General features: G+C 38.1%; 2 protein-coding genes across 2 annotated transcripts; one reads left to right on the forward strand and one right to left on the reverse strand.

The window, feature by feature from the left end:
• Positions 1–1,611: 1,611 nt before the first annotated feature.
• Positions 1,612–5,075, reverse strand: LOC125205076 (ribosome biogenesis regulatory protein homolog). The gene is made up of 8 exons (XM_048103894.2): positions 4,925–5,075; positions 4,644–4,794; positions 3,919–3,970; positions 3,695–3,823; positions 3,259–3,376; positions 2,221–2,404; positions 2,014–2,127; positions 1,612–1,934 (listed from the first exon to the last, which is right to left on the reverse strand). Exons 1-8 carry the CDS (start codon positions 5,008–5,010, stop codon positions 1,782–1,784), a joined length of 987 nt encoding a protein of 328 aa, XP_047959851.2. The 5' UTR covers positions 5,011–5,075; the 3' UTR covers positions 1,612–1,781.
• A 2,555-nt stretch (positions 5,076–7,630) lies between these two features.
• Positions 7,631–11,911, forward strand: LOC125223892 (cell division control protein 48 homolog E-like). The gene is made up of 9 exons (XM_048127205.2): positions 7,631–7,790; positions 7,916–8,078; positions 8,654–8,882; positions 9,265–10,031; positions 10,114–10,335; positions 10,438–10,509; positions 10,601–10,882; positions 10,961–11,320; positions 11,430–11,911. Exons 1-9 carry the CDS (start codon positions 7,762–7,764, stop codon positions 11,724–11,726), a joined length of 2,421 nt encoding a protein of 806 aa, XP_047983162.2. The 5' UTR covers positions 7,631–7,761; the 3' UTR covers positions 11,727–11,911.
• The last annotated feature ends 15,039 nt before the right edge of the window (positions 11,912–26,950 follow it).

Genomic DNA, 26,950 nt, shown 5'->3' on the forward strand with positions numbered 1-26,950 from the left:
GATAGGGATAAATTATAGTACTACTATGCAAACATAAATTTTACAATATCATTAAGGTTGTCAAGATTTGTTGACAAATAAATTACTATATAAAAGACCCAAATAACTTGTAGTATGTAAGTTCATAATAAAATGTATTCATTATTACTATTATTCAAATATCAAAGTAGATTTCAATGTTTTCATTTGCAATATTTTCTTAATATTCTCAATTCCAATAACGTCAAAAATTTAAAGGAACATGATGTAAATATTATTCAATGATTCTCCCATTCACAAAATAATACTAGTATTAATAATTTGCAAGTGTAAATTGTTGCTTTTTTTTATCCAGAAATAAAAATAGTGTGATCACATCTTCCAAGAATAAAACTTTATATTATAGTTTATGGGATGAAACATTTACATATTATTAGAAATTGTGAAAAGGAAATAATTTTATCATATTTTTTAAAAAAAAATATTAAAACTAGAAGAATATCAATACAGGAGAATATTCTTAAAACAAAATTATTAAGAAAACTCTAAACTATTATCTTGTACAGTAATATTTTTATGAAGAAAAAATTAATTAATTAATTAATTCATATCTAAAAATATCTTGAAAGATTCAAAATAAAGTAATATAACTCCATCTTTCCATTTTCCCTCCAAAAAGGCATCAAGGACTTTCACCCAACTTCCACTTTAGATTATGATTGATAGATGATAGATTTCTAAGTTCAGAGCCAAAAAAATAATAAAAAATATATTTTGCAAAGTACTACCAAATTTAAAGTTTTTAAAAATACACTAGTATTGGTTTATTATAATTTTTTAATTGTTCCACTATAACCGAGTTATTTCCTTTTTCGGCAAAAAATATTTTACTCTCTTACTTTATTCTCTATCTTTTTCCTTTCTATTTTATTTTTCTTTTATTTAACTTATTTAAAATAATTTTTCTTAAATTTCGTGCCAAAAAGAAATGTCTCTACTCTAAAGGGACGGAGGAAGTAAATTGAATAGTCAGGGGTTGAGGTGAATTCAAATTTTGTACATCAAATTACACCATAATCAAAATCAAACTTAAAAACTCACAAGAACAAACCAAAACTAAAATCACTTGAATTAAATTGAACCCAAAATTAGACAAAATATCAAACATACCTTTGTGCACGAAATAAATTGGCTCCAAAATCAAAACCATCTTGGAACTAAGAAATAAAAGCAAGAACAATCACCACATAATCGACCAAGAGTTCGACCAAGAGTACTCGAAACCACTAATATCATTATCTCAAATTGAAAAACCAATTGTAATTGTTAATTATGGACCAAAATATAAGTACTGAAACTAACACATTAATGATTTAATGTATAAGAACAACAATTACCGATTTGAGATTTTAGACTTGTTCAAGTTAATGCTTGCTTAGAATAAAATTTCGAGCATAAAAGAATATTTTTCAGGGAGGTTATGGCCTAAATATTAGTCAAAGTACGTATGCACATAATATATCTATGATATTATCATACTCTCGCAAGAGTAGCTCAAATTTTGGGAAACCCAGCATGTAACTGCAGTTGTATACTGCCAACCTTCACAGATAGAGACACAATATACAACTCTTAGAAAACAGCAAATTTTGATAGCACAATAGATCAGAAGTAATACATTCCTCTAAAATATTTTTTTTAGAAACAAGGTATGTGAGTGTTGGCCATGTCCAGTTTAATTTAATTGACTAGTGCCTAACAAAAATACCACCATCCCCATATGATCAAGACAGATGAGAGCATCATTTTGATTTTCCTTTACTTGAGGAAGAGTGGCCTTTATTTGACGTTTTCTTGAAAGATTTCTTGTTCGCCTTAAACTTGCCTGAGTTTGACGATTGACCACCTTGTCTCCTTTGGTGTTTCTCTTTTTTCACGTTGTACATGTTCACAGCCTATATTTCGATGAATTGGATGGTGAATGATTTTTGTACATTTATGGAAAATGAGACACGGAACTAAATGGAGACTCACCTTTTCTACATTGAGTATCTGGTGAGAGTGCTTGGACATCAACCTGTTCAAGACATTCTCAGTCTGCTGTTTTTCGATGGCTCCCATACCTGATCCTTCCACGGCAGGTAGGTACTGCATAACCGATTATAAATGGGAAAAGCAATGAGCCAGGTATCGTTGACCATCATAAGAAGTGAAGCTAGAGGAAAGGGTGATAAGACAGACCTTCCTATATTTCTTTTCATGCTTCAGAGGCTTTTCCCCTGGCAATTTCTTGTCAAATTTCCCACCGCTCGCTGTTGCAGTTGCTGCCATGCCAGCGACATTTTGTAACACATCTTTGCTAACTCTCTTAGGCTGTGATTGCGTTCCTGTTATAGGTAAGGCAGTCGCAGCAAGTTGAATATGACTGCAAATAATATAGCCATTCGGATTAAGCATTGCTATAAAACTGAACCAACTGGCAAAGCTGACAGGATTTTGGCATATAAAGAGCACGAGTACATTAATATCGAAGAGGACTAGACCAAACGAGAAGCACAACCAAAAGTCGAGATAAAAATATGAATGGTATCATCACTAAATGGGAAATGTTGAGCAATCAAGAAGCTGGTGAGAGAAGCAGCTATCCTAATTCTGTAGTGACTAGGCATTATTATAGAATAAAAGTAAAGGTAGGAAGGAGTGAGATCATGGTTTATTGTTAAGTCAGAAAAATAATAAAAGTCACTCAATTGTCATTCCTGTCCCCAGAAGCTCTCACGAGCTGAGACTTTGCCAAAACATTCCAGCATCTGATCCTTAAATACGGATGTATAAGAGACTAGTAATCTCAACTCAGTCAGTAAAATAAAGCGGTGTATATTTATGGCATTACCTTCTTCCATAAAAGCAGTGTTAGTCAACTTATCATGACAAGAACCACTGATATTTTCCGCTGCCAAAAAACCAACTAACACCCTTCCTCTTATTGGCAATATGAAAGTACCTATTTCCCATTTATATCAGTCATCATAGCAATAATGTGATTCTATATCCCAGTGTAGAACCCTCAACTGAGTGTTACGTAAGGAACTTTAGTTGTTTCTAAAGATAACTGAGAAATGTCAGTACTGCAAGTAAATTATAATATTCATTCATATATGATAATTATTTGCAATTGATGCGATTTCCGAATTCCAATCAGATCCATGCCAAATATTACTGCCCAATAGATAAGCAGAATGATACAATCCCTATATCTAAAGGAGGTCAAAAGATAACCTTGGCAAGGCACCTGCTTTCTGAGCATTTTTCAGGTTCTTCAATCTATTACCCTCCTGTTTGTCAACTCTGCTTTTCTTCTCTTTACGTCTCTCAGCAAAAGGATCGGTTCCAGGTTCTGGAAAAAGGAAAGACTGATTACTAAAGACTGAGGAGAAGATTTATATGCTAATATTATCATATTATCAGGATAGAAAATAAACATATTTACATACAAATCCGTAATTTTTCACTAAACAGGTTTAGTATCAATTGTGATGCCCTAGTTCAACCAAGCGAAAAAAGTTCTTGTGTAATGATTTTCAATCCCATTGACATAACATAAGTTTATTCATACATTGCTCCATAAAAATAGCAAAAAGAAAAAAAAAATGGGTTTCTTAGGCAATTCTTAAAGCATTTTAGCTTGAAAAAAAGAAGGGAATTGATATTATACCATCAGTAGCCTTGGCCTCAATGATTGGTATATCATTGTCATCATTAACACGATCATAACCATGGAGCCTCTTCCAGGTACCGGTTTGCTCATCATAGGCCATTTTCTCTTTCTTCCGCTTTTGAATACCTAAATAAGGACCCAATAGTTTCCAACTAGTCAAGGTCGGCAATTATCGAAAGTAAAGAAAATATTTCGTTCTTGTTATAAAAACCAAAGCATACCTTTCTGTTGGGCGAACACTTCCCACTGTGTAGGAGGTCTAGGCTTCGGAAGCTGAAAATATAATAAACAAGAATTTTATACATAATAAAAATCAAACCCAAAAAACAACTTATAGCATAAAGCAGATGACAATGAAGCGCGTTTCATTTCTTTTCCGAGTTATCACATTTTTCCGTTTAAAGGTCACAGGTACTTTGTAAATTTTCCATTATGATCTCCAAAGCTGACTATTGGTTGCCATTATCTGATGCAGCAGAAATATTCTTGTCCTCAATATCCAGGAGGTCCAAAATTTTCATGTTAGTTCACTAGTCACTACCACATCGAGCAGTGGCCATTATGAGCCATAGAATCCATATCCATATATTTTATAAACAAGAGTAAGATGATGCCCTAAGCAAGATTGTCATAGTTTCATCCAAATATATAAGTCTAGTTATCGTGGTTCCATACGACAACATCACGTCCTAAAGCAAAATCACCAATTGAGAAACCCTCTAGTGTCCTAATCTATGCTGATCATTCCCCTATAACACAAAACTGGAATAGAACCCAATACCTAGCAATCGGAGCATACAAAAGATTATGTATAAGAGGGTAGCTTTAAAGCACTTAATTAATTACTTCAATCGCCAACATGTTCACCTAGCATATGGCAACTGGTTCATGCCTCTAGGCTATATCATTTCCCGCATTCAAATACATGGAAAAATAGACAGCTTACCGGTTTTTCTCTGGGCAATTTGGCAGTAGGTGGTGGCAATTTGACCAGGGGGCCGTCAGGATCCTCCGTCGAAGGCAAATTGAAAAGAGCATCAGCAACTGCTTGAACCAATTTGGTAGCCTGTTCAATTGTTTCCTTTACAATGTCCTCCCTATAACAAAATTAAACATAAAATCCACTGCTAATGCTTGGAGAGAAAATTCCAACTTGTCACCCAACATACACAACGAAAAACAAAATTATAGTAGCAATAAACAAAAGTAGGAGAAGAAAAAACAAACCTGGAAGTTGGGGGAGACGCGAATTGATGGTGCTGGTCAAAGGCCGTAAGGTTGCCCAAATCGATTTCATACTGTGCTTCCTCCATTTCAGTCACTAAGAGAGAGAGAGAGAGAGAGAGGTAGGAGGTGGTTAAACGGGAAAACCACCAAAACCCAGTAGGAATGAGCTCTTTGGGCTTGGGCCTTTGCAGATTTAAAATTCGGGCTAGAAACCTGATTCAAATCTGGCTATATGTGTGTCAATGTCTGACAAGCGCAAAAACCGTCGGCCCAACTAACGGGTCAGATTAAGTGGGCTCAGTTATCATGGATTCTTAAGAGCATCTCCAATGGGCGGACTTCCCCCACGCCTTTCCCGTCGCCCTTCCCAAACACACCTCCTGCTACGTCATAAGGACTTCCCACTGCACAATCCGCCCTTCCCATTGCCCTTCCCGCGCGGACTTCCCGCAATTAAAAAAATTCACAAATTCACAAATACCGACAGGGATGCAACAACTTCATAACTTCATTAATAAAAAAAAATTACATAATCATTAAAAAAAATTACAATTCAAACAAAAGAAAATTAAAATATCAACGTCCACCCCTCCGCGTCCAAAGCTCTTCTATGATATCGTTCTGAAGTTGTATATGGGCTTGTGTTTGCCGCATGTCGCAAATGCGTGCATCCGATCGGCCTCGTCATGAGGTACCCCCATACGTACATTCGCGGTGGCCACACCGTGGCTTGGACCGGCCGCGTAGCATCTTCATTGGTCCACTGAGTCAGTTCACGACCTTCACTTTCACAATCATGTTGTGCATAATAATACATGCATACATGACATTACTGATGCTGTCCATATACCACATCCGTGAAGGACCCTTCACTACCGCCCATCGACTCTGGAGCACACCAAATGCCCGCTCCACGTTCTAGCCGCTGCCTCCTGACGAGCCGCAAAGTAGATCTTCCTATCTTCTAATGGGCATCTGATCGTCTTCACAAAGACGGGTCAGTTTGGGTATATCCCATCCGCCAAATAGTATCCCATATTGTGCTGGTTGTCATTGGCGATGAAACTGATGGCGGGACCAACGTCATTGCACTGATCATTGAACAGAGGCGATGACTGGAGGATGTTGATGTCGTTGTTCGACCCAGCTACTCCAAAATAAGCATGTCATATCCACAGCCGGTAGTCAGCTACAGCTTCAAGGACCATCGTGGGATGCTTACCTTTGAAGCCGCTAGTGTATATCCCTTTCCAAGCGGCGGGGCAGTTCTTCCACTCCCAATGCATACAATCTATGTTGTCCAACATCCTGAGGAACCCGTGCACCGACCCGTGCATACCTATCAGATGTTGGTAGTCTGCGGCTGGGCTTCCGAAGATACCAATCCCTGAATATCTCTCTAACGCCCTGGCAAAAAAACTCCAGGCACTCGATGGCTGTCGACTCGCCAATATGGAGGTACTCGTCGAACATGCCGGCCGCGCCTCCGTACGCTAGCTGCCTGATTGCGGCAGTGCACTTCTGTTTTGGCGTGTGACCGGGTTTGCCAACCGCATCCTCCTTGAACCTGAAATACTCGTATCAATGCTCTAAAGCACTTACGATACGCATAAAAAGTGGATGATGCATCCTAAAACGTCGTCGGAATATGGCATCATTAAATCGCGGCTGCGGAGCGAAGTAGTCTTGAAATAACCGATGATGTGCAGCGATGTAGTCCCGAGGTACTATAGTTCGACGACTGATCGGTCGAGGTGCCGCCGCCTGCTGCTGCCGCTGGATCGCCTGCCCTAGCAGGTGATCTATCGCCCCTGTCATAGCGACCTGCAACTCGTCATTATCACTATCACTATCACTATCGCTCCAGCCCCTGCCACTCGCACCTCTACTAGCCATTCTAGATATACTTGAGAACCGAAATTTAGATCTAGAGAGAGAAACTTGTTAACACAAGACAAGTGGTGCGAATGAAATGAAATTCAACGAGCCATATATATAGAGTTTTTTTTTAAAAAATAAATAAAATAAAATAAAATACCGGACGTCCGCGGCGGACGTCTGCCCGCCCTTCCCGCGAAAGCCGTGGCCTTCCCGTGTCCTCTCGGGACGTCCGCGTCCTCCTCTCCGAGCCACAATGGCGCCCTTCCCCGACGGACTTCCCGAAACCCTATCCGAAGGGCAACGGGAAGTCCGCCATTGGAGATGCTCTAAGTGTTAATACTACAGTCTACTGATTCCATTCTGTTCTATATCTATCTTTCTCATAATCAAAACTATTTATTGAATGAAGATAATTATTTTATTTTAGAATATCTAATTTAAATTGATATATATCTAAAAATTGAAATTCTATTATAATTATTTTTTCTTTCCTCGTTTAAAATATTAGAGCATCCAAAAAAAAGTAAATAGAAAGTTACCATGTTTATCTTTTCTTTATATAAAATCATTCTCCAATGTGGGAGTATTTGGAAGGATATACATTCTTCAAAATTAAAGCTATATTTATCTTTTGTTTTAAAAAATAAATAAATATGGTAGTTACCAAATTAACATATTTATAACAATAAAATATTATTATTATTATTATTATTATTATTATTATTATTATTATTTTATTATTTACTCCTTAACATATTTGGATACGAATTGAAATATCAAATATAAATACAAGTGAGGATTACCCAATACTAGAAAAAGAGTTGCACATAAAAATCAACCTTTTCTTTTGTAACACGAAACGAACAAAATTTCACTATATATCTGCAATTCATCAACCAACTCCCAACTCTTACCCAAATTTTCGTCTTTTCAGTATTCCACGCAGTTCGACAACCATGAGCAACAAACCAGAGTCCTCCGATCCGTAAGTATTTCCTTGCATTATTGAATTTCGCTGGTGTTCATTCATTGATGGAGAAATTCATCTGGGTTTTAGTTGATTTTGGACTACTCTTTTCTTATTTTTGTTAATTGGTTCATGATGTGTAGCAACGCGAAGAAGGATTTTAGCACTGCGATTTTAGAGAGGAAAAAGGCGGCGAATCGGTTGGTGGTGGATGAGGCCATCAACGATGATAATTCCGTAGTTTCTCTTCACCCTGATACTATGGAGAAGCTCCAGATTTTCCGCGGCGACACAATTTTGATCAAGGTTTTTTTTCGTCTCGCATACTACTAGTATATATGGGTGTATTAAATTCGGATGTTCGAGCTTTGCGTATTTGATTTGGGAGGGGGTGCTTCATGTTTGCCGATGCAATAGTTGAGATCTAAATTTGGTTATTACTGTCACTCTCTAATTAACAGTTTTCAGCTAAATTTGGGTTTTGAAGCTTGAGTTTCTTATGTTTCTGTTCGTATTTTTTGAATAACTTGTTGAGCTTTGTTTTGTTGAATGGTTGAATTCTGCATCAGTTTTTATTTAGGTGTTGATTTTTTTTTTAAAAAAGAATTTGCAGATGTAGGTAACCCTAATTTAATCTGATATGTTGTACAATATGATGGTTGCATTGGTACTGTGTTAAGTTGAGCGATTACTAGTCCTGGTGTTACTTGTTAGGGGAGATGAGTAATGCCATTATTCTCTGTTCATTTATCAGGGTTTTCTGTCTTGATTCTTGTGGAATTAATTAGACTTATCATTGATGCTGTTATGCCATATATAGCAATGATGTTTTTACCATTAATCCCTGCATTACTTATTTGTTGTCATGATATCAATTAAAGGGTAAGAAACGAAAAGATACTGTCTGCATTGCCCTTGCTGAGGATACCTGCGAGCAACCAAAGATTCGGATGAATAAGGTTGTCCGGAACAATCTCAGAGTTAGACTTGGAGATGTCGTTTCCGTGCACTTATGTCCTGATGTGAAGTATGGGAAGCGAGTCCACATTCTCCCTGTGGATGACACCATTGAAGGGGTTACTGGCAACCTTTTTGATGCTTACCTAAAACGTGAGTTTGATTATGATTTCAACTTTCTGGCGTTGTGTTGTTTTATTTCAGAAGGGTTTGTGGCTGGGATTATATTGATTTAATTGAATTGGGTAGCCTGTCCAGTCGAACAGTTAATTAAACAATATGATTTATGATAGTTATTTTATCTGCCGTGCCTCAGGGATGTTGGTCTGTGTTTCAGTTGATATATTCCCTTAAAATGTTAACATACTTAATTGTTGTATAGAGTTAGAAAAACTGAACAACATAATCAAGATAGCTATTCATTCTTGTTAATTTTCATGGATACCCTATTCTTTAGAATATAGTAGTATTGGTTAGTTGAAGTGTGCTGATTTTGTTTACATTCGTGGAACTAACTTCTTTTTAATCTCTGCAGCATATTTCCTAGAGGCATATCGGCCTGTGAGGAAAGGTGATTTGTTTCTTGTGAGGGGAGGAATGAGAAGCGTAGAGTTCAAGGTTGTTGAAACTGATCCTTCGGAATACTGTGTTGTTGCCCCTGATACGGAAATCTTTTGTGAGGGAGAGCCTGTAAAAAGGGAGGATGAGGATAGGTTGGATGAAGTTGGTTACGATGATGTTGGCGGTGTTCGTAAACAGATGGCTCAGATTCGTGAATTGGTAGAACTGCCGCTAAGGCACCCACAGCTTTTCAAGTCAATTGGAGTGAAGCCTCCGAAAGGAATTCTGCTTTATGGTCCTCCTGGATCCGGGAAAACCTTGATTGCCCGAGCTGTGGCCAATGAGACTGGTGCTTTCTTCTTCTGTATTAATGGACCAGAAATAATGTCAAAAATGGCAGGAGAAAGTGAAAGCAATCTCAGGAAGGCCTTTGAGGAAGCTGAGAAGAATGCGCCTTCCATTATATTTATTGATGAAATTGACTCCATTGCGCCCAAGAGAGAGAAAACCCATGGAGAAGTAGAAAGGAGGATTGTGTCCCAACTCCTGACATTAATGGATGGACTCAAGGCTCGCGCTCATGTTATTGTGATGGGTGCTACGAACCGTCCCAACAGCATAGACCCTGCTCTGAGAAGGTTTGGGAGGTTTGATAGGGAAATAGACATAGGCGTTCCTGATGAAGTAGGGCGCCTTGAGGTTCTTCGTATCCACACAAAGAACATGAAACTTGCTGAAGATGTAAGCTCAGACAACTTTAGTTTTAATAGGAGTTCATACAGCCTCCTAATTTAATAGACTATGAATCTGTTTAATATTGCAGGTTGATTTGGAAAGAATTTCCAAGAATACACATGGCTATGTTGGTGCTGATTTAGCTGCTTTGTGCACTGAGGCTGCCCTTCAATGCATTAGGGAGAAGATGGATGTGATCGACTTGGAAGATGACTCCATTGATGCCGAGATACTGAACTCCATGGCTGTCAGCAATGAGCACTTCCAGACTGCTCTTGGAACGAGCAACCCCTCTGCTCTGCGTGAAACGGTAGGGGTTTTATTTTGGTTCTTCCCATTTGCATTTTCAAAATATTGATTCAAATGGTCGTGTGATTCTTCTTCTACTAATTTGTCAAATTGAATGTTATAGGTTGTTGAAGTGCCCAATGTTAGCTGGGAAGACATTGGAGGGCTTGAGAATGTCAAGCGGGAGCTACAAGAGGTATGTCTTCTTCATCAATTGATAATTCTGATCGTGCAAAACCTATATTCCAATTTGACTATTTTCTTCCATACTGATCTTGCGAATTTAGACCGTTCAATATCCAGTTGAGCATCCCGAGAAGTTTGAGAAATTTGGAATGTCACCCTCGAAAGGAGTTCTTTTCTATGGTCCTCCTGGATGTGGAAAAACTTTGCTAGCCAAGGCTATCGCGAACGAATGCCAGGCAAACTTCATCAGTGTCAAGGGGCCTGAACTGCTCACTATGTGGTTTGGAGAGAGTGAGGCCAATGTAAGAGAGATTTTCGACAAGGCTCGCCAGTCTGCTCCTTGCGTCTTATTTTTTGATGAATTGGACTCCATTGCTACTCAGGTGTGTTTTACGCAGTTCTTTGTATTCATACTTTGAATAATGATGCTTTTCAGTGGCTCACACGGCTCCCTTTTGTAGAGAGGAAGCAGTGTAGGAGATGCTGGTGGCGCTGCGGATCGTGTGTTAAATCAACTCCTAACAGAAATGGACGGAATGAATGCTAAGAAGACTGTCTTCATCATTGGTGCCACCAACAGGCCCGACATCATCGATCCTGCCCTCCTCCGCCCTGGCCGTCTTGATCAGCTCATCTACATCCCTCTTCCTGATGAGGAATCGCGCTACCAAATCTTCAAGTCGTGTTTGAGAAAGTCACCTATCTCCAAAGACATCGACCTAAGAGCCCTTGCTAAGTACACTCAAGGATTCAGCGGCGCTGATATCACCGAGATATGTCAGCGTGCAGTCAAGTATGCCATCAGAGAAAACATCGAAAAGGTATAGGCTCGAGATGCTTAGATTATGATAAATAGGAGTATACAAATTTGTCATATCTTATTTATCACTCAAGTAAGTTTTTATGAATGCGACTATTTATTTCTCTCAGGATATCGAGAGGGAGAAACGGAGAGGCGAGAACCCCGAGGCTATGGAGGAAGATGTCGAGGACGAGGTGGCAGAGATCAAACCTGCACATTTCGAGGAATCGATGAAGTTTGCTCGGAGGAGTGTGAGCGACGCTGACATACGCAAGTACCAGGCGTTTGCTCAGACCCTCCAGCAGTCGAGGGGATTCGGAGCAGAATTCCGATTTGAGGAGCAGAGCAGGGGCGTCTCTGCGGGAGCTGCCGACCCTTTTGCAGCAGGCTCTGTTGCAGCTGATGACGATGATCTCTACAGTTAAAGCAATATTGTGTTGGAAGTTTTTATTTATTGCTGCTTTGTTATTTATTTTCATTGTTAAACTGTGATACTAATTACACCATTTCATATCATGGGATATTCTGGTATGCAAATTTAGGTGCTAATATTTACTTTCTGTAAATAATGAATACTAGTACTACTTATTTAATCTTGGTCCTTTTTACATGCAGGTTTCTCTTTTATCGCTTTGACATGATGTGTTTGATGATTGATATTCCAACATTTAATCTTAGCCCTTTATACATATGTTGTAAAATGAGATAATGTTGGGAAAACGAAGGTTGTTCCTCAACTGAAGACAGCAATCAATGTCAAGTCATGCCATTTGATTATTATATAACTATCTCTATTCGCCAAAAATGCCTTACAAACTTTCTTTGCCATCATTCACTGAAAATGTGTCACTATATTTTAGGTCTATATAGTAATCATGTGGCTAACATATGAATAATTTCAGTTCCTGTTTGTATATGCTTAATCCAACCCCATCAATTGATTCTAGTTTAGGTTTGATTAAGATCGATAGTTAAAGGGCTTTGGCGAGCTGGCAACCACAATATTGTGTGGTATATATATACATCAATTCAAACTTCAAATTCAAATCAGACATTAAACAATTTTCAGTACAATAACATGAAATACCACCAACTTGTCAACTTTGGTCATTTCATATGTTCATTTTGTGTGTATTCTTTTGTTCTTTTTTTTTTGCTTCTATTCTATTGGAAAGTGACATATACACAATCAAGAAAAAAACAATAAATAACATAAGAGAATTGATACCTCACTACGTGTATACGAGACTATATGTATTGAGGTGTTGACAAGTCAGAAATATTTCACTAGAGAATTTCCTATAAAAAATATAGTGCACTCTACAATTACAATGATGGAGTGATGCATTCTTAATAACTACATTTAAATCTCAAGTGAACAATGTTGTTAATTATACAATTAGGCAAGTAAAAGTATTATATCCACGTGGGCTAAATAACTAATTCTAATTATTATGAATTAACCAACTAATGCTACTTAGACTAATCAACTAAAATATTGTGGTTTAATAAATTAAGAAGATTTTGGGCAGACGTACCCAACCCTAATTTAGGTGGGGCCAAATACTATCAAAATTTAGAGTGTACATGTGAATTTGTTTTGTTGGAGACTATATTTTAAATTTGAGACATTATTTCCCATTTTTTTCATTGTGATGATCATAGGGACTTGTGAACAACGATTTACACAAAATATCAAGAAATTGACAATGCTACATGGATAAAAAATCGAAATCTTTTTGTTTGGAAGAGACTTAAGCACCCCCTTTCTACTATGTGTGTCCGTGTCAATGTCGATCAAATGATAGTTAAAGCAGACGACGTGGCATGGTGGCAACTACAATATTGTGTGGTGTGAGTGTCCATCAATCGAAACTACAACATTTCAAATCAAATCACGATGCATTAGACAAATTATGGTACAATAGCAAGATATAAGGCCACCAGCTTTGTGAAATTTGGTTATTGTATCCTTTCAATTTCAATTTTGCACTATTTTGCTCGCTTGATAAGATTTTTGTAAGGCTTATATACATACACATAGTTATGTCGAGTTAACCACTATCATGAGATTCATGCTTGTCTTTTCTGCGTTTAATGTGTCCCAATCATGAACTTTACGAAAAAAGATAAGGCAGGTTCCAATATGTTAAGAGCATCTTCAACGGCGGACGTCGCGGAAGTCCGACCGGACGTCTGCCGTAGTGAAGGAAAAACTCGGACAAGCCCGTCCCGCGAGGACGTCGGATGGGTTCGGATATCCGGATGTCCGCCATTGTGGCGTGGGTCGGACGTCCGAGTTAAAATTGATTTTTTTTTAAACTCTATAAATACGGCTCGTTGAACTTCATTTCATTCACACCACTTGTGTTGACAAGTTTCTCTCTCTAAACTCTATTTTCAAGTATATCTAGAATGGTTAGTAGTCGTGCGGGTGGTAGTGGCAGGGGCGCTAGTGATAGTAATAGTGAGAATGAATTGGATGCCGCTGTGGAAGGGGCGATTGATCGATTGCTACAGCAGAGGCAGCAGGCGGCGGTACCTCGGCCGATCCATCGGCGACATCATGTACCCCGGGACCACATTGCTGCACATATTCGGTTGTATCAGGACTACTTCGCTCCGCAGCCGCGTTTTGGGATGCCTTATTCCGGCGACGTTTTAGGATGCATCGTCCGCTGTTTATGCATATCGTGGGTGCTTTAGAGCGAAGATACGAGTATTTCAGGATCAGGGAGGATGCGGCTGGCAAACCCGGGCACACGCCCTTACAGAAGTGCACTGCCGCAATTAGGCAACTGGCGTACGGAGGCCCGACCGACATGTTCGACGAGTACCTCCACATTGGCGAGTCGTCAGCCATCGAGTGTCTGCAGAATGTTTGCGCGGGCGTTAGAGCGATATTCGGGGATCGCTATCTTCGGAGTCCGAGCCCCGAAGACTGCCAGCAGCTGATAAATATGCACGGGTCGGTGCACGGGTTTCCTGGAATGTTGGGCAGCATAGATTGTATGCATTGGGAGTGGAAGAACTGCCCCGCCGCCTGGAAGGGGATGCACACTTCCGGCTTCAAAGCCAAGCATCCCACGATGATCCTTGAAGCTGTAGCTGACTACCGGCTGTGGATATGGCATGCTTATTTTGGAGTCGCCGGGTCGAACAACGACCTCAACGTCCTCCAGTCGTCGCCCATGTTCAACGATCAATGCAATGGTGTTGGTCCCGCCATCAGTTTCGTCGCCAACGGCAACCAACACAATATGGGATACTATTTGGCGGATGGGATATACCCGAACTGGCCCGTCTTTGTGAAGACGGTCAAGCATGCGATCGGACAAAAGAAGTCCTACTTGGCGAGCCGTCAGGAGGCAGCGCGCAAGGATGTTCAGCGGGCATTTGGTGTGCTCCAGAGTCGATGGGCAATGGTGAAGGGTCGTTCACGGATGTGGTATATTCCCAACATTGGCGACATCATGTACGCATGTATCATTTTGCACAACATGATTGTCGAAAGTGAAGGTGACGAACTGACTCAGTGGACCAACGAAGATGATACGGGTGTCGGTCCAAGCCACGGTGTGGCCAACGCAAATGTGAACATGGGGGTACCTCATAAAGAGGTTGAGCGGTTGCGCGCATTTGCCGACATGCGGCAAAGAGATGCCCATATTCGACTTCAGGAGGATATCATCGAAGAGGTTTGGACGCGGAGGGGTGGACATTGATGTGGTTAATTTTTTTTATTGACTATGTAATTTTTTTTCCGAATAATGTATGGTTTTTTTAATGAAATATTCGCATTTCCCCGTTCGTATTCGTGTCGAAATTTTAATTCCGTAAATTTTAGTTCCGTAAATTGAATAATTGTGAATTTAATTGCGGGAAGTCCTAGTGGAAGTCCTAGTGGGAAGTTTTAGTGCAGGGGAAGTCCTAGTATGTGGCAGTGGAATGGGAAGTCCTAGTGATGACGTGGCAGGAAGTTTTTGTGGGAAGTCCTAGTGGGAAGGGCGCCAACAGAGATGCTCTAAATTTTAGACTCATATCATTGATTTGCAAAATGTCATATCAAATTTATTAAATTTCTATGCATGCGAGAAAATTATATCATCATAATATGTACAAATGTTGGGTGCATACATAAATACTACTGTTTTTCAGTCCTAACTAGTTTGAAGTTTTCTGAAATGGCTCAAAATCAAATTTGTGTAGATTTAGTTCAAATCGAAAAATATCAAACTAATGTGCAGTCGATGATCCTAATAAATGGTATCAGAACCCATAATAACTCTGATTAGGATCGGGTCCGGATTACCCGAAGTGTCGGCCTTTTCCAATTCGTCAGACATCGTTCTATCAGCAGTGTTATGACATACGAGACATAATCATTTTTTCTTTGGAGACGATTTGCCTGAACCACGACTTGACTTGTTTATCACTGTATATTAATTTTTTATTTGATAGTCTAATGTCAGTGTAGGTTTATTAAATATATAAATGTAATGTGGTGATGTCAAATAATTGAGGAAACCACTTAAAATATAAAAGTTACGGGTACAATATAACTTTTCAAACGTAATACAATTAAGTTCAAAATATAAGAGATTAACACGAAAAATGCTACAAAAAGAAATACACGGAAATATAAAACAAAGCCACGTAGTCAAGAAAACCATGTAGTCAGGTTGCTAGTCAAGTTGTGGAAGACCTCTTTCCGTACGTAGGATATGATGACCTAGGTCTGAATCAAGTTCAAAATTGTCCAGGCTACAATCGAGTCCGGAATGAGCCGAAGTGTCAACTGCACTCTATGAGAAGTCTCCAATGTAGTCTCGATTTAAAAGGTGTTTTTTTTATGCAAATCCATTGTTAACTCAGCAAGTCTAACTCTCTTTGATTATCTCACACAATCACAGCATGAACAATCGCACACACACACACACACACACACACACAGAGAGAATACACACACTAGTTTCTTGATGAAAAGTAGAGAGGATTTCTTGGAGAAAAAGTTATTATCTTTATTGATTAATTTCTGACTCTACAAGATACAAAGACCCAGCTATTTATAGCTGACACTAAAGTGGTAACTGCCACTAACAAACAGAATCAAGAAACAAGAATCTTGAGCCTCCAACGGCTATATTCTAACTAAGTAACCAATTCTAACGGCTAGTTTCTGGATGCTTCTTTCTCTTCTCTTCTGTCTTTCTTCTTCTAAATCTAAGACTGAAATGTGGACTCTATACTAACAATGTCTCCACCTGAGTACACACTTCATCCTTTGCAGCAAACCTTGATCAATGCCTTGCAATGATCAAACTTGTCTCTCCCTAGAGACTTTGTAAGCATATCAGCTAGATTGTGTAAAGTGTCAATCTTGACCACCTTCACTCTTCCCTTTTCTGTTTCGTCCCTGATAAAATGCAGTGTGACATCTATGTGTTTACTTCTCTCATGAAAATATTGATGTTTAGCCAAACACATAGCTGAGCTACTGTCACAATGTACCACCATTGTTCTCTGATCAAAACCAAAGTCTGAAATCACACCTTGAATCCAGAAACTCTCTTGCACAACTGTTGTGAGAGCCATGTATTCAGCTTCTGTTGTTGACAAGGCAACAACACTTTGCAGTCCTGACTTTCAGCTGATCACAGTTCCAAACATGGTAAAGAGATAACCAGTTTGGGACTTTCTATTGTCTAGATTAGTAGCATAGTCTGCATCATAGTAGCCCACCACTACCTCTTCACTCACCTTATCACAGCCATTGAAAACAATTCCCCAGTCTCTGGTGTACTTCATATATCTTAGAATCCACTTAAGATCATTCCAATGCTCCTTTCCAGGATCAGCCATGTACCTGCTAGTAACTGATATAACATGAGCCAAGTCTGGCCTAGTGCAGATCATAGTGTACATTATGCTTCCAACCACACTAGCATAAGGAATAGACTCCATCTCCTGTGCTTCTTGTTTAGATTTAGGAGCCTCCTCCTTTAATAGCTTGAAACTTTGTGAAAGAGGAGTTGAACCTCTTCAGAACCTTCTCAATGTAATCTTTCTGAAGTAGCCACAGTTTCTTAGAGCCTCTGTCTCTCTGGATGTTAATCCCCATAATCTTTCTTGCTTCACCCAGATCCTTCATTTCAAAACTAGACATCAGATCTGCCTTTACTTTCTTTATCTCAGCCATAGATGGTCCAGTAAGGAGCATATCATCTACATAAAGCAACAAATAGGCTACTGGAGTGTTGCCTTTCTTCTTTATGTAGATGCAATCATCAAACTTAGACCTTAGAAAACCAATCTTTACCATCTGCTCATCAAATTTTCTGTTCCACTACCTAGGACTTTGCTTTAGTCCATACAGGCTTCTTTTAAGCAAGCAGACCTTGTTTTCATCTCCAACCTTAACATATCCCTCAGGTTGATTCATGAAAATAGTTTCCTCAAGATCACCATTGAGAAAAGCAGTCTTAACATCAAGCTGTTGCAATTCCCAATCTAATTGATTTACCACAGCCAGCAAAATTCTGATAGAAGTGTGTTTCACAACAGGAGCAAACACCTCATTGAAGTCCACAACTTCTTACTGTGTAAACCCCCTAGCCACCAAACGAGCTTTGAACTTAATTCGATCTTTTTCAGTAGTTTCAATCTTTTTCTTGAACACCCATTTGCAGCTTACTAATCTCCTTTCCTTCCCATCAGATTTCAGCTGAGATTTATCCACCAAAATCCAGGTTTTATTCTTGAGTAAAGACTCAATTTCTTCATTCATAGCTTCTATCCATTTTTCTTTGTTTTTGCTTCTCATAGCGCTTCCTCATAAGTAAGAGGATTTAGTGAGCTCTATGCTCTCAGCAGCACAAAGAGCATAGTAGACTTCATCAGAGAATTTCTAGGGAGGTCTCATATTCCTTTTCCCTTTGTCTTTAGCAATCTGGTATTCTCTGACACTAGTAGCTGGAGGCTTAGTATTGCCTCCACCTTCATTTGAATCACCATCATTTTCTGGCTCAGACTCACTTTCTGAACCACTAACTCCACCTTCATCTTGGCTTAGCCTCACTGACTCCACCTTGAAGAAATCACTATCAGCTTCATCAGTTTTCTTACCCTCTATTAAGTAAGGCATTTGGTTCTCAAGAAAAACCACATCTCTACAGATGATAATCTTTTGTTTCCCAGACGCAATGCACCAGAGCCTGTACCCCTTAACACCCCTTTGATAACCTACCATGATGCACTTCAAAGCTCTAGCCTCAAGCTTGCTCTATCTAGCATAAGCATATGTTGTAAACCCAAACACTTTATATTTAGAGTAATCACTGTGAGCCCCACACCACATATAATCTGGGGTCTCAGACTTAAGGGCTGTTGTAGGACACTTATGATGAGATAGGCAGCAGTATACACTGGCTCACCCTAGAATCTGTTGCTCAAACTAGAACCAAGAAGTAGACACCTAACTCTCTCAAGAATAGTTCTATTCATCCTCTCTGCAACCCCATTTTGTTGGGGGTTGCAAGGGACTGTCCTGTGCCTCTTCATACCTTTCTCCTTGCAAAACAGATCAAACTCAGAGGATAGATACTCTAAGCCATTGTCAACCCCAAGACATTTCACACTACTTCCATTCTCTAACTCCACCTCCTTACACCACATTTTGAACTTAGTAAAGGTCTCTGACTTCTCCTTAAGAATGTAGACCCAAAGCTTTCTAGTATAGTCATCAATAATAGAAAGATAATATCTCCCTCCACCAACTGAACTAACTGGTGAGGGGCCCCAAAGATCACTATGTATGTAGTCAAGAGGTGCCTCAGATTAGTGGATACCTATAGGATAGGGAGCCTTCTTTGCCTTTCCAAGAATACACTGCTTACAGGGATCCATCTTGTTGTTGCTATCTCCAGGGATCAGACCTTTCTTTACTAGCTCTTTCATGCTCCCTTCTGCTGGATGGCCTAATCTCATGTGCCACAGCCTCAAGCTTTCATCAGACACTGCATTACTCTTACCATCAACAACCCTAGCAGTGAGATAATAAAGAATATGATCTCTGTCAGCCTCCATTATAACTTGATCCACAGACCTCACAAACATCTTTCCCTGATTAAGCAATATATTGAAGCCTTTCTGCTCCAGCATTCCCAGAGATATTAAATTTCTTTTTACCACTAGAATAAACCTTACACTAATAAGAATCTGGATAGAACCATCTTGTAGGCACAATTTCACTTTCCCTATCCCCCTTATCTGGCAGAAATTGTTGTTGCCAAGAAACACAGTCCCTTCATGGAACCAACTCTTGTTGGGGCACATATGGAAATTGCACCCAGAGTCCATAATCCACCTCTGATTGACCCCCTTATCTACTACATTCAGAAGTTGGGCAGGAAGATCTACACTCTCCACACAAGCAGAAGTATTATGGCCCTTTCCTTCAGAGGCTTGCTTCCTCTTCCATGCAAAACAGTCCTTCTTGAGATACCTAGGCTTCTTGCACCAGTGGCAAGATCTGGTTTCCTTTTGAGTATCAGAGCCGGAGGCTTTAGGATCATCATATTTCTTTTTGAACTTCTGCTTTTTGAACTTCTTAACATTCAGTGCCTCTGCTGCTTGCACATCAGTGCCCTTGCTGGTACTTTTCTGGAGCTCTTTGGCCATGAGGGCTGAATACACCTCTGTATAGGTGATTGACTTATCTCTGCCATAAATGATGGCATCACTGAGTTGATCATATGAGCTAGGCAGAGCATTGAGTGTCAAGATAGCCTTATCTTCATCTGAAATCTTGACATCCACAGAACCAAGATCATCCATAATCTTGTTGAACTCGCTCTGTGATGGATCTATTTGCAGCAAAAGTGTAGGAGTAGAGCCTCTTTTTTAAGCAAAGTCTATTTGTTAGGGACTTAGTCAAATAGACTTCATCCAATTTCTCCAAAATATCCATAGCTGTCTTGGATTCTTGAACACCTCTCAAGACTTTGTCACCCAAGCACATAATAACTGAACTATGGGCCTTGAGTTGCATCTCATCCATCTTGGCCTGAGATTTCTCATCAAGAGCTGGAGCCTTCCCCTTATCTGCAGGAGTCAGAACTGCAGCCAACCCTGGTTGGATAAGAACAACCTTCATTTTCATCTTCCACAGGCCATAATCATTTTTACCTGTAAACTTCTCTGCATCTAGCCTTGCTGCCATCTTGAAAATTGTCTGAAACTCAGCTTCAAGATTTCCCACCGGACGGTGCCACTTGTTAACTCAGCAAGTCTAACTCTCTTTGATTATCTCACACACTCACAGCATGAACAATCGCACACACACAGAGAGAGAATACACACACTAGTTTCTTGATGAAAAGTAGAGAGGATTTCTTGGAGAAAAAGGTATTCTCTTTATTGATTAATTTCTGACTCTACAAGATACAAAGACCCAGCTATTTATAGCTGACACTAAAGTGGTAACTGCCACTAACAAACAGAATCAAGAAACAAGAATCTTGAGCCTCCAATGGCTATATTCTAACTAAGTAACCAATTCTAACGGCTAGTTTCTGGATGCTTCTTTCTCTTCTCTTCTGTCTTTCTTCTTCTAAATCTGAGACTGAAATGTGGACTCTATACTAACATCCATTTTACATCGGATAACATGAGAATTCGGATACAATATACTCCTCTCACAAGAGTATGCACTTTTAGTTAGACACGAGTTTTAATGCACAATTGATAAAGTAAGAGAGAAATAGAAAGAAAAAGTAATTAAAGTATTATTAGTGGAGAATGAGTCCTATCTCATTAGAGAGAAAATAGTGTCCAAAATTAGAAAGTGCATACTCTAGTGGGATGGACCAAAAAGAAAAGAGTGCATACTCTTGTGGGATGGAGGGAATATAAGAATTTCTCAACTCTAATTAGTTTAACTTATTTTGGAAATGACCCAAAAGACAAAATGTGTGTGCATACTTGACCTAAAGCGGACAATATCAAACTAATGTAGTAATGTGCAGTCGACAATCATAACAATTGGTATAGCAACCAAGTTTAGATCAACCATAATGACTTTAAATTGACTGCACTACATGAAGTTTCCAATGTGATCTCGGTTTGAGAGGATGTTTGTTGGGTGCAAACTCGTACCAAATCAGACAACAAGAAAAGTTGAAAATACTTCATCTATCACAAAAGATGTCACACGTGTTCAGTTTAAGAGGATGTTTGTTGGGTGCAAACTCATACCAAATTAGACGACAAGAGGGGTGGGGATCCTCTGCTGTGCACAAATGCACAGCAGCCCCCTATTGTTTCTCACAATTCAATAAAATAATATATATATATATATATATATATAGGGATGTATTCAAATCCTTTTCATATCTTTTGTCCTTTTTCCTTCTTAATCTTAGCCCCACGATTTTGTCATCTGACGGTTAGATTAATGTCACGTGTCATTTAATAATGCACATTTTCATTCTAATAATGCACAGGCTAATAATGCAACATTATAGACTAATAATGCATTGATCACAACCATCCAATTCAAGGATCCAAGAGCTGAGATTAAAAAGGAAATAGGACACTTAGGGTGCAAATGAGCCTAACGCACCTATATATATATATATATATATTTAATTTAATTTAATTTAATTTCTTTAATTTGATTATTTTAATCACTTATATGGAACAACAAGGGCTGTTGTGCATTTGTGCCCAACAGAGGATCCCCATCCCAACAAGAGAAGTTGAAAATACTTCATCAATCACAAAAGATGTCACACTTGTGGGATGACACATGATGTTAGGAGATTTTGGTTAGCATGTTAAGTGTGGAGATAAGATATAATTTAATATATCAATATGAGAAAGAACTTTTTTCGAAAATAAAAATGTGACGTTTTTAGTGAGACAAGCTAAAAAAGAAAATGAGACATATTTTGTGGAACTGATGGAGTAATATATAAGTGTTTCTCAAAATCCTAATTAGTTTAAGCTTTTAAAGAGTAAGTAAAAAACAAATTTGTGTGGATTTAACCCTAATGAGACAATATCAAACTATACAGCTGATGATCCTAACAAAATCTACATTGCACGCATGCATGATTAAACTCAAGACCTCTTGTTGGAGAGAGTTTTGCGGTACCTCGGCTTTGTCATTTAAACAAAATTTTATTAACAAAATTTTATTATAATTAATAGAACATTTTTTATGTAATGCTGAGGATAATTATTTTTCGCTTGATATTTATTGAAAAAAAAAGCTTAAACCCAAAATTATTCTAGAAATGAATACGTTCGCACATGCAGGATGATATAGTTCAACAAACAAACATATCTTATCGACAGCAAATTTCACATTTCTCGTGATGTTAAAATATAAAATACCAATGAACAAGCAGGGTCCAGGGCCCATGTCCATGGTCGTGGAAATCTTGATCAATGAACATTTAATATCATTTTAAATATTTATCATAACTTAGGAGTAGTCTATATATGTGTTTGTTTTGAGGCCCTCCATTTTTATAAGCAAGCAACATGAATTGTGACAGAAATTAGGATCAAAATAATTTATTTATAGGACTCATAAATAGTTGGGCAAGCTTTGAACATTGAACACATGCTTGTCTAGGTGGAGAACTGGAGTTTGTCACCACTTACATGAAATGAGAAAATATGGACTATTAAATATAACGAACATTACCCTAAGTTGTTGCCCCATCTTATTTTCATTATTCTTTTTTCTTAGGTAAACGAATATAAATTTAAAGATTACCTTATGAAGGATTCAAACCTGAAATCTTTGGCATTAAGTATGTTCTCCCTTTTGCTTGACCAACTCACACACACGACTTTCAACATATCTTTTGTTACATTACAAATAACATATACAAGCTGTGAAAACTAGATCCGAATTAACTAAATACGGGGTATATGTTAGGGGTACATCAAACTTTTACCGCATACTTAATTAATAATAATAAATATTGTACTAGCCTACTAGGTGCTACCAACCAACTAGACATATAGTTCAAATCAAAGGCCATATAATATCTAGTCTCGGGTCAAGTCTGTTATGACAAATAGGGTAATAGTGTAATCGACAAACAAAGAACGTAAAGAGACACAGATTTACGTGGTTCACCAACGTTGTTGGTTACCTCCACGGGATTCAGATTGTTTTCAGATTATGGCTACAGATTGGATCTGTCAGATCACAGAATTATGTGCCCTACTCACATATAAATAGGCATACATAAAATCCTATCCTAATTCGGAAACATAATCCTATTCCAATTAGGAAACACAATCCTATACAGATTCAAGGCATACTAACAAATCTCCACCTTGACTTGAATTCTCCCTTGCAGACGCATCATTACAATACCAGATGAACATAATTTCCTTCCTTGCCTCAGATTTGCCATAAACCAAATTCACCTTGCAAACGCATCATTACAATGCCAGATGAAGAAACTTCTCCCAAATTTGTCGACCTTCACGTTCAGAGCAGGCATCTTCGATTTACCAGAAAACCCTAGCAGTGGAATTCAAACCCTAGTCCGAAAATCAGCCTCTGATAATTTTTTAGGAACGTCGACTGCAACAAACGTTTGATATTGTCCGCTTTGGGTCAAGCCCGCACGGATTTGTTTTTGGGTCACTCCCAAAAGGCATCAAACTAATTGGGGTTGGACAGGAATTATATACACCTCCCAACTTCCCTCAGACTCCCGATGTGGGATAGAGTTTGTACATAACGAACCTCCCCTCAAACCAGGTCACATCGGGACAGACACAGTCGACACAAACATGGGTCGCGGCCCGACCCATAGCCACCTAACCTGGCTCTGATACCAGTTTGTTATGACAAATAGGGCAATTGTGAATCGAGAAACAAAAGAACGTAAACAGACAAAGAACTTAACCAACGTTGTGTTGGCTACGTCCACAGGTAAGAACGGAGAACAAATTGTATTATGACTGCGGTTTTCAGATTATGGCTACAGATTGGATGTCAGATCACAGAATTATGTGCCCTACTCCCATATAAATAGGCACACATAAAATCATATCCTAATTCGGAAACATAATCCTATTCCAATTAGGAAACACAATCCTATACATATTCAATGCATACTAACAAAGTCCATACTGACGCGGTCTTTAAAAATCTATTCGATTGGCCTATTGAAAAATATATAAAACCCTAACTTAATAATGGGAGTTTAAAAAATGGAGTACCATACTACCATATAATACTCAATTAGAACAAAATGTTGAAAAATGAGATTGTTGGAAAATCGTATCACTAAATATGACATCCTCATCAAAAGATTAACATATACAGATCGTATATGAAGACGATTGCGAAAACAATGAGAGGTGTGAAATTAAAGGTGCTAAATTTGCATTCAATAAATTACAAAAAAAAGAAAAGAAGTTATAATGATACAATTTAATCATAACAGTGTTATAGCATTCACATCATATTTTAACACGATTATCACTAGTTTGCTAAAAACAATACATCGATTTTTAAATTTGGTTACCATTAGTTTGTTATAAGTAACTCATTTAAGTTTACGCAGACAAATATTATAGTAGTACTATTTTAAGTTTATCATTACACTTCAACCGATTACTCATTATACTGCTTTCTTTTTGTTGTGACAGAAGCAATATGCCAATAGAATTATGATCAATGTCGAACTAATTTTAAAGACCAAACTAGAGATCAAATTAGGACCATTAGATCTATTTTTGTTATGAGATTTGCTAATGTGTAAATTAGTTTGGTCTTCTTACGAGCCCATTTTACTTCATTCTAACAGGTTTATTACTTCATTCTGGTACGTAATACCTTGAAACTACAGTATGTTTTTACTTACTTTCAGTAGATTTTGAAAGGATTCAACACATGCTTCATTCGAATTCATTGAACTGAGTTTTTAATTTATTCACTTTAAAAAAGATAATGTATTCCAGTAGGTTTATTACTTCATTCAAAAATATTATTATTTCATTGGACACGGTTTTTACTTCATTTCAGCAGGACTTCAAATGCTTCTACACATACTCCATTCAAATAGTTTATTACATCATTCCATGTGCTTATTACACCACATAATTAGGCTATCATTCCATTTTGTTGTCAGCCGGGTGGCGGCGGTGATACACATTGCAGAGAGAAAGAACGGTACACGACGACGAAATTGTCTGTCCGTACTGGAATGAAGTAATATATTTGAAAATGAAGTTAAATCCTCCTAATATGTTACGACTTATTTGTCCTATGCTGAAGTAAAATAAGCTCGTGATGAAGGCGAAAATAATTTATACACTTGAACAACTCATCTATGAAAAACTAGATCTAAAAACGCTAATTTAATCTAGTTTTGTGGTTCTACGATCGAGGAGTGAATTTGCATATAATAGGACTCCTTCTGCCTAAATATAACATTCAATATTAATCGTGTCAACTTGTTTTCTACCCAACATAAATCATGAAATAGTTGAATAAATCAACAAGTCCCACGGCCATCATAGTGTGCAAGCTAGCGAAGGAACTTTTTGACAATTATGGCCGTATGAATAAATAATGAATTGAGATACATTTTGTGATTTTTGTATAATTTCGAAGCTTACTTCCATTTTTTCTTATAAAAAATGATTAATGGCATTGATAGAGCTGGGAAAAAGAATGGGTGTACATGTAGCACCCCCACACACGTGTGTGGAAAGCTTCAATTTTCAAAGGGTAAGACATCGCTTACATGAATCCATGACTACCAAATCAATTGTTTCGAGGGGTTGTCAGAGTTGCACGTGTCACCATTATCACTTTTGTTTCTCACCTTTTTACCTTATTGTCATTCATTTTACATGTTGTCTCATAATCTATTTGCAATTTTTTATTCCATGTGATCTCATAATCTATTTGATAGCTTGGATATAGAATAATCTTTAAAAAGATGTACGGAATCGAACTAAGAAACTGAAAAGAGATTCATTCTTTGGAGGTTAGGAGCATGGACTAAAGAATAATGTCCGAAATTTCCTTTTTTACTAGGCCAAATGTGTAAAGACATATTTAAAGCAAGAAAATGAGTGAGGCGTAATCGCAGAAGCAACTCTGGTGAATATAAAGGTGCAATGTAGCTCGCCTTACTTTCTGATCAGTTTTTGCTTGGTGGTTTCAGTTGATGAATGTTTTGTTTTTGGTTTTCTTGCTTTGCTTGGAGGATGCCCTTTTTAGTCTTCTTTCGGTTAATTTTTGTTTGGCTTGCTTGTTTTGGTTTTGAGGTGTTTTATTTTCTTATCTTTGTTGGACTAGTTTTTTTGTTCTAAATTTTGTTTTCTTTGCTCTAACAATCTTAAAATGATTTGAGCCATTTCTCTCTTGTCAAAAAAATTATTCCCGTCAACTTAGTCAACTTAATCTTGGATACGCTTTTGTTACAAAATGCACAACAAGGAATGCGTGCTTGTTACCACCCCCTAATTGTGAATAAAACAATAAGTAGTATGATCTAAGATAATAAGAATAAAGTCAAAATTTGGTTCCTTACACTATTCTAAAATATTTTTGGTCATATACATTAATTAAGTTTGTTATCTTTTGGTCCCAACAATATGT

The sequence above is a fragment of the Salvia hispanica genome, chromosome 2, assembly GCF_029641045.1.
Source record: "Salvia hispanica isolate PSC_SH4W2 chromosome 2, Shi_PSC_v1, whole genome shotgun sequence".
Taxonomy (NCBI): domain Eukaryota; kingdom Viridiplantae; phylum Streptophyta; class Magnoliopsida; order Lamiales; family Lamiaceae; genus Salvia; species Salvia hispanica.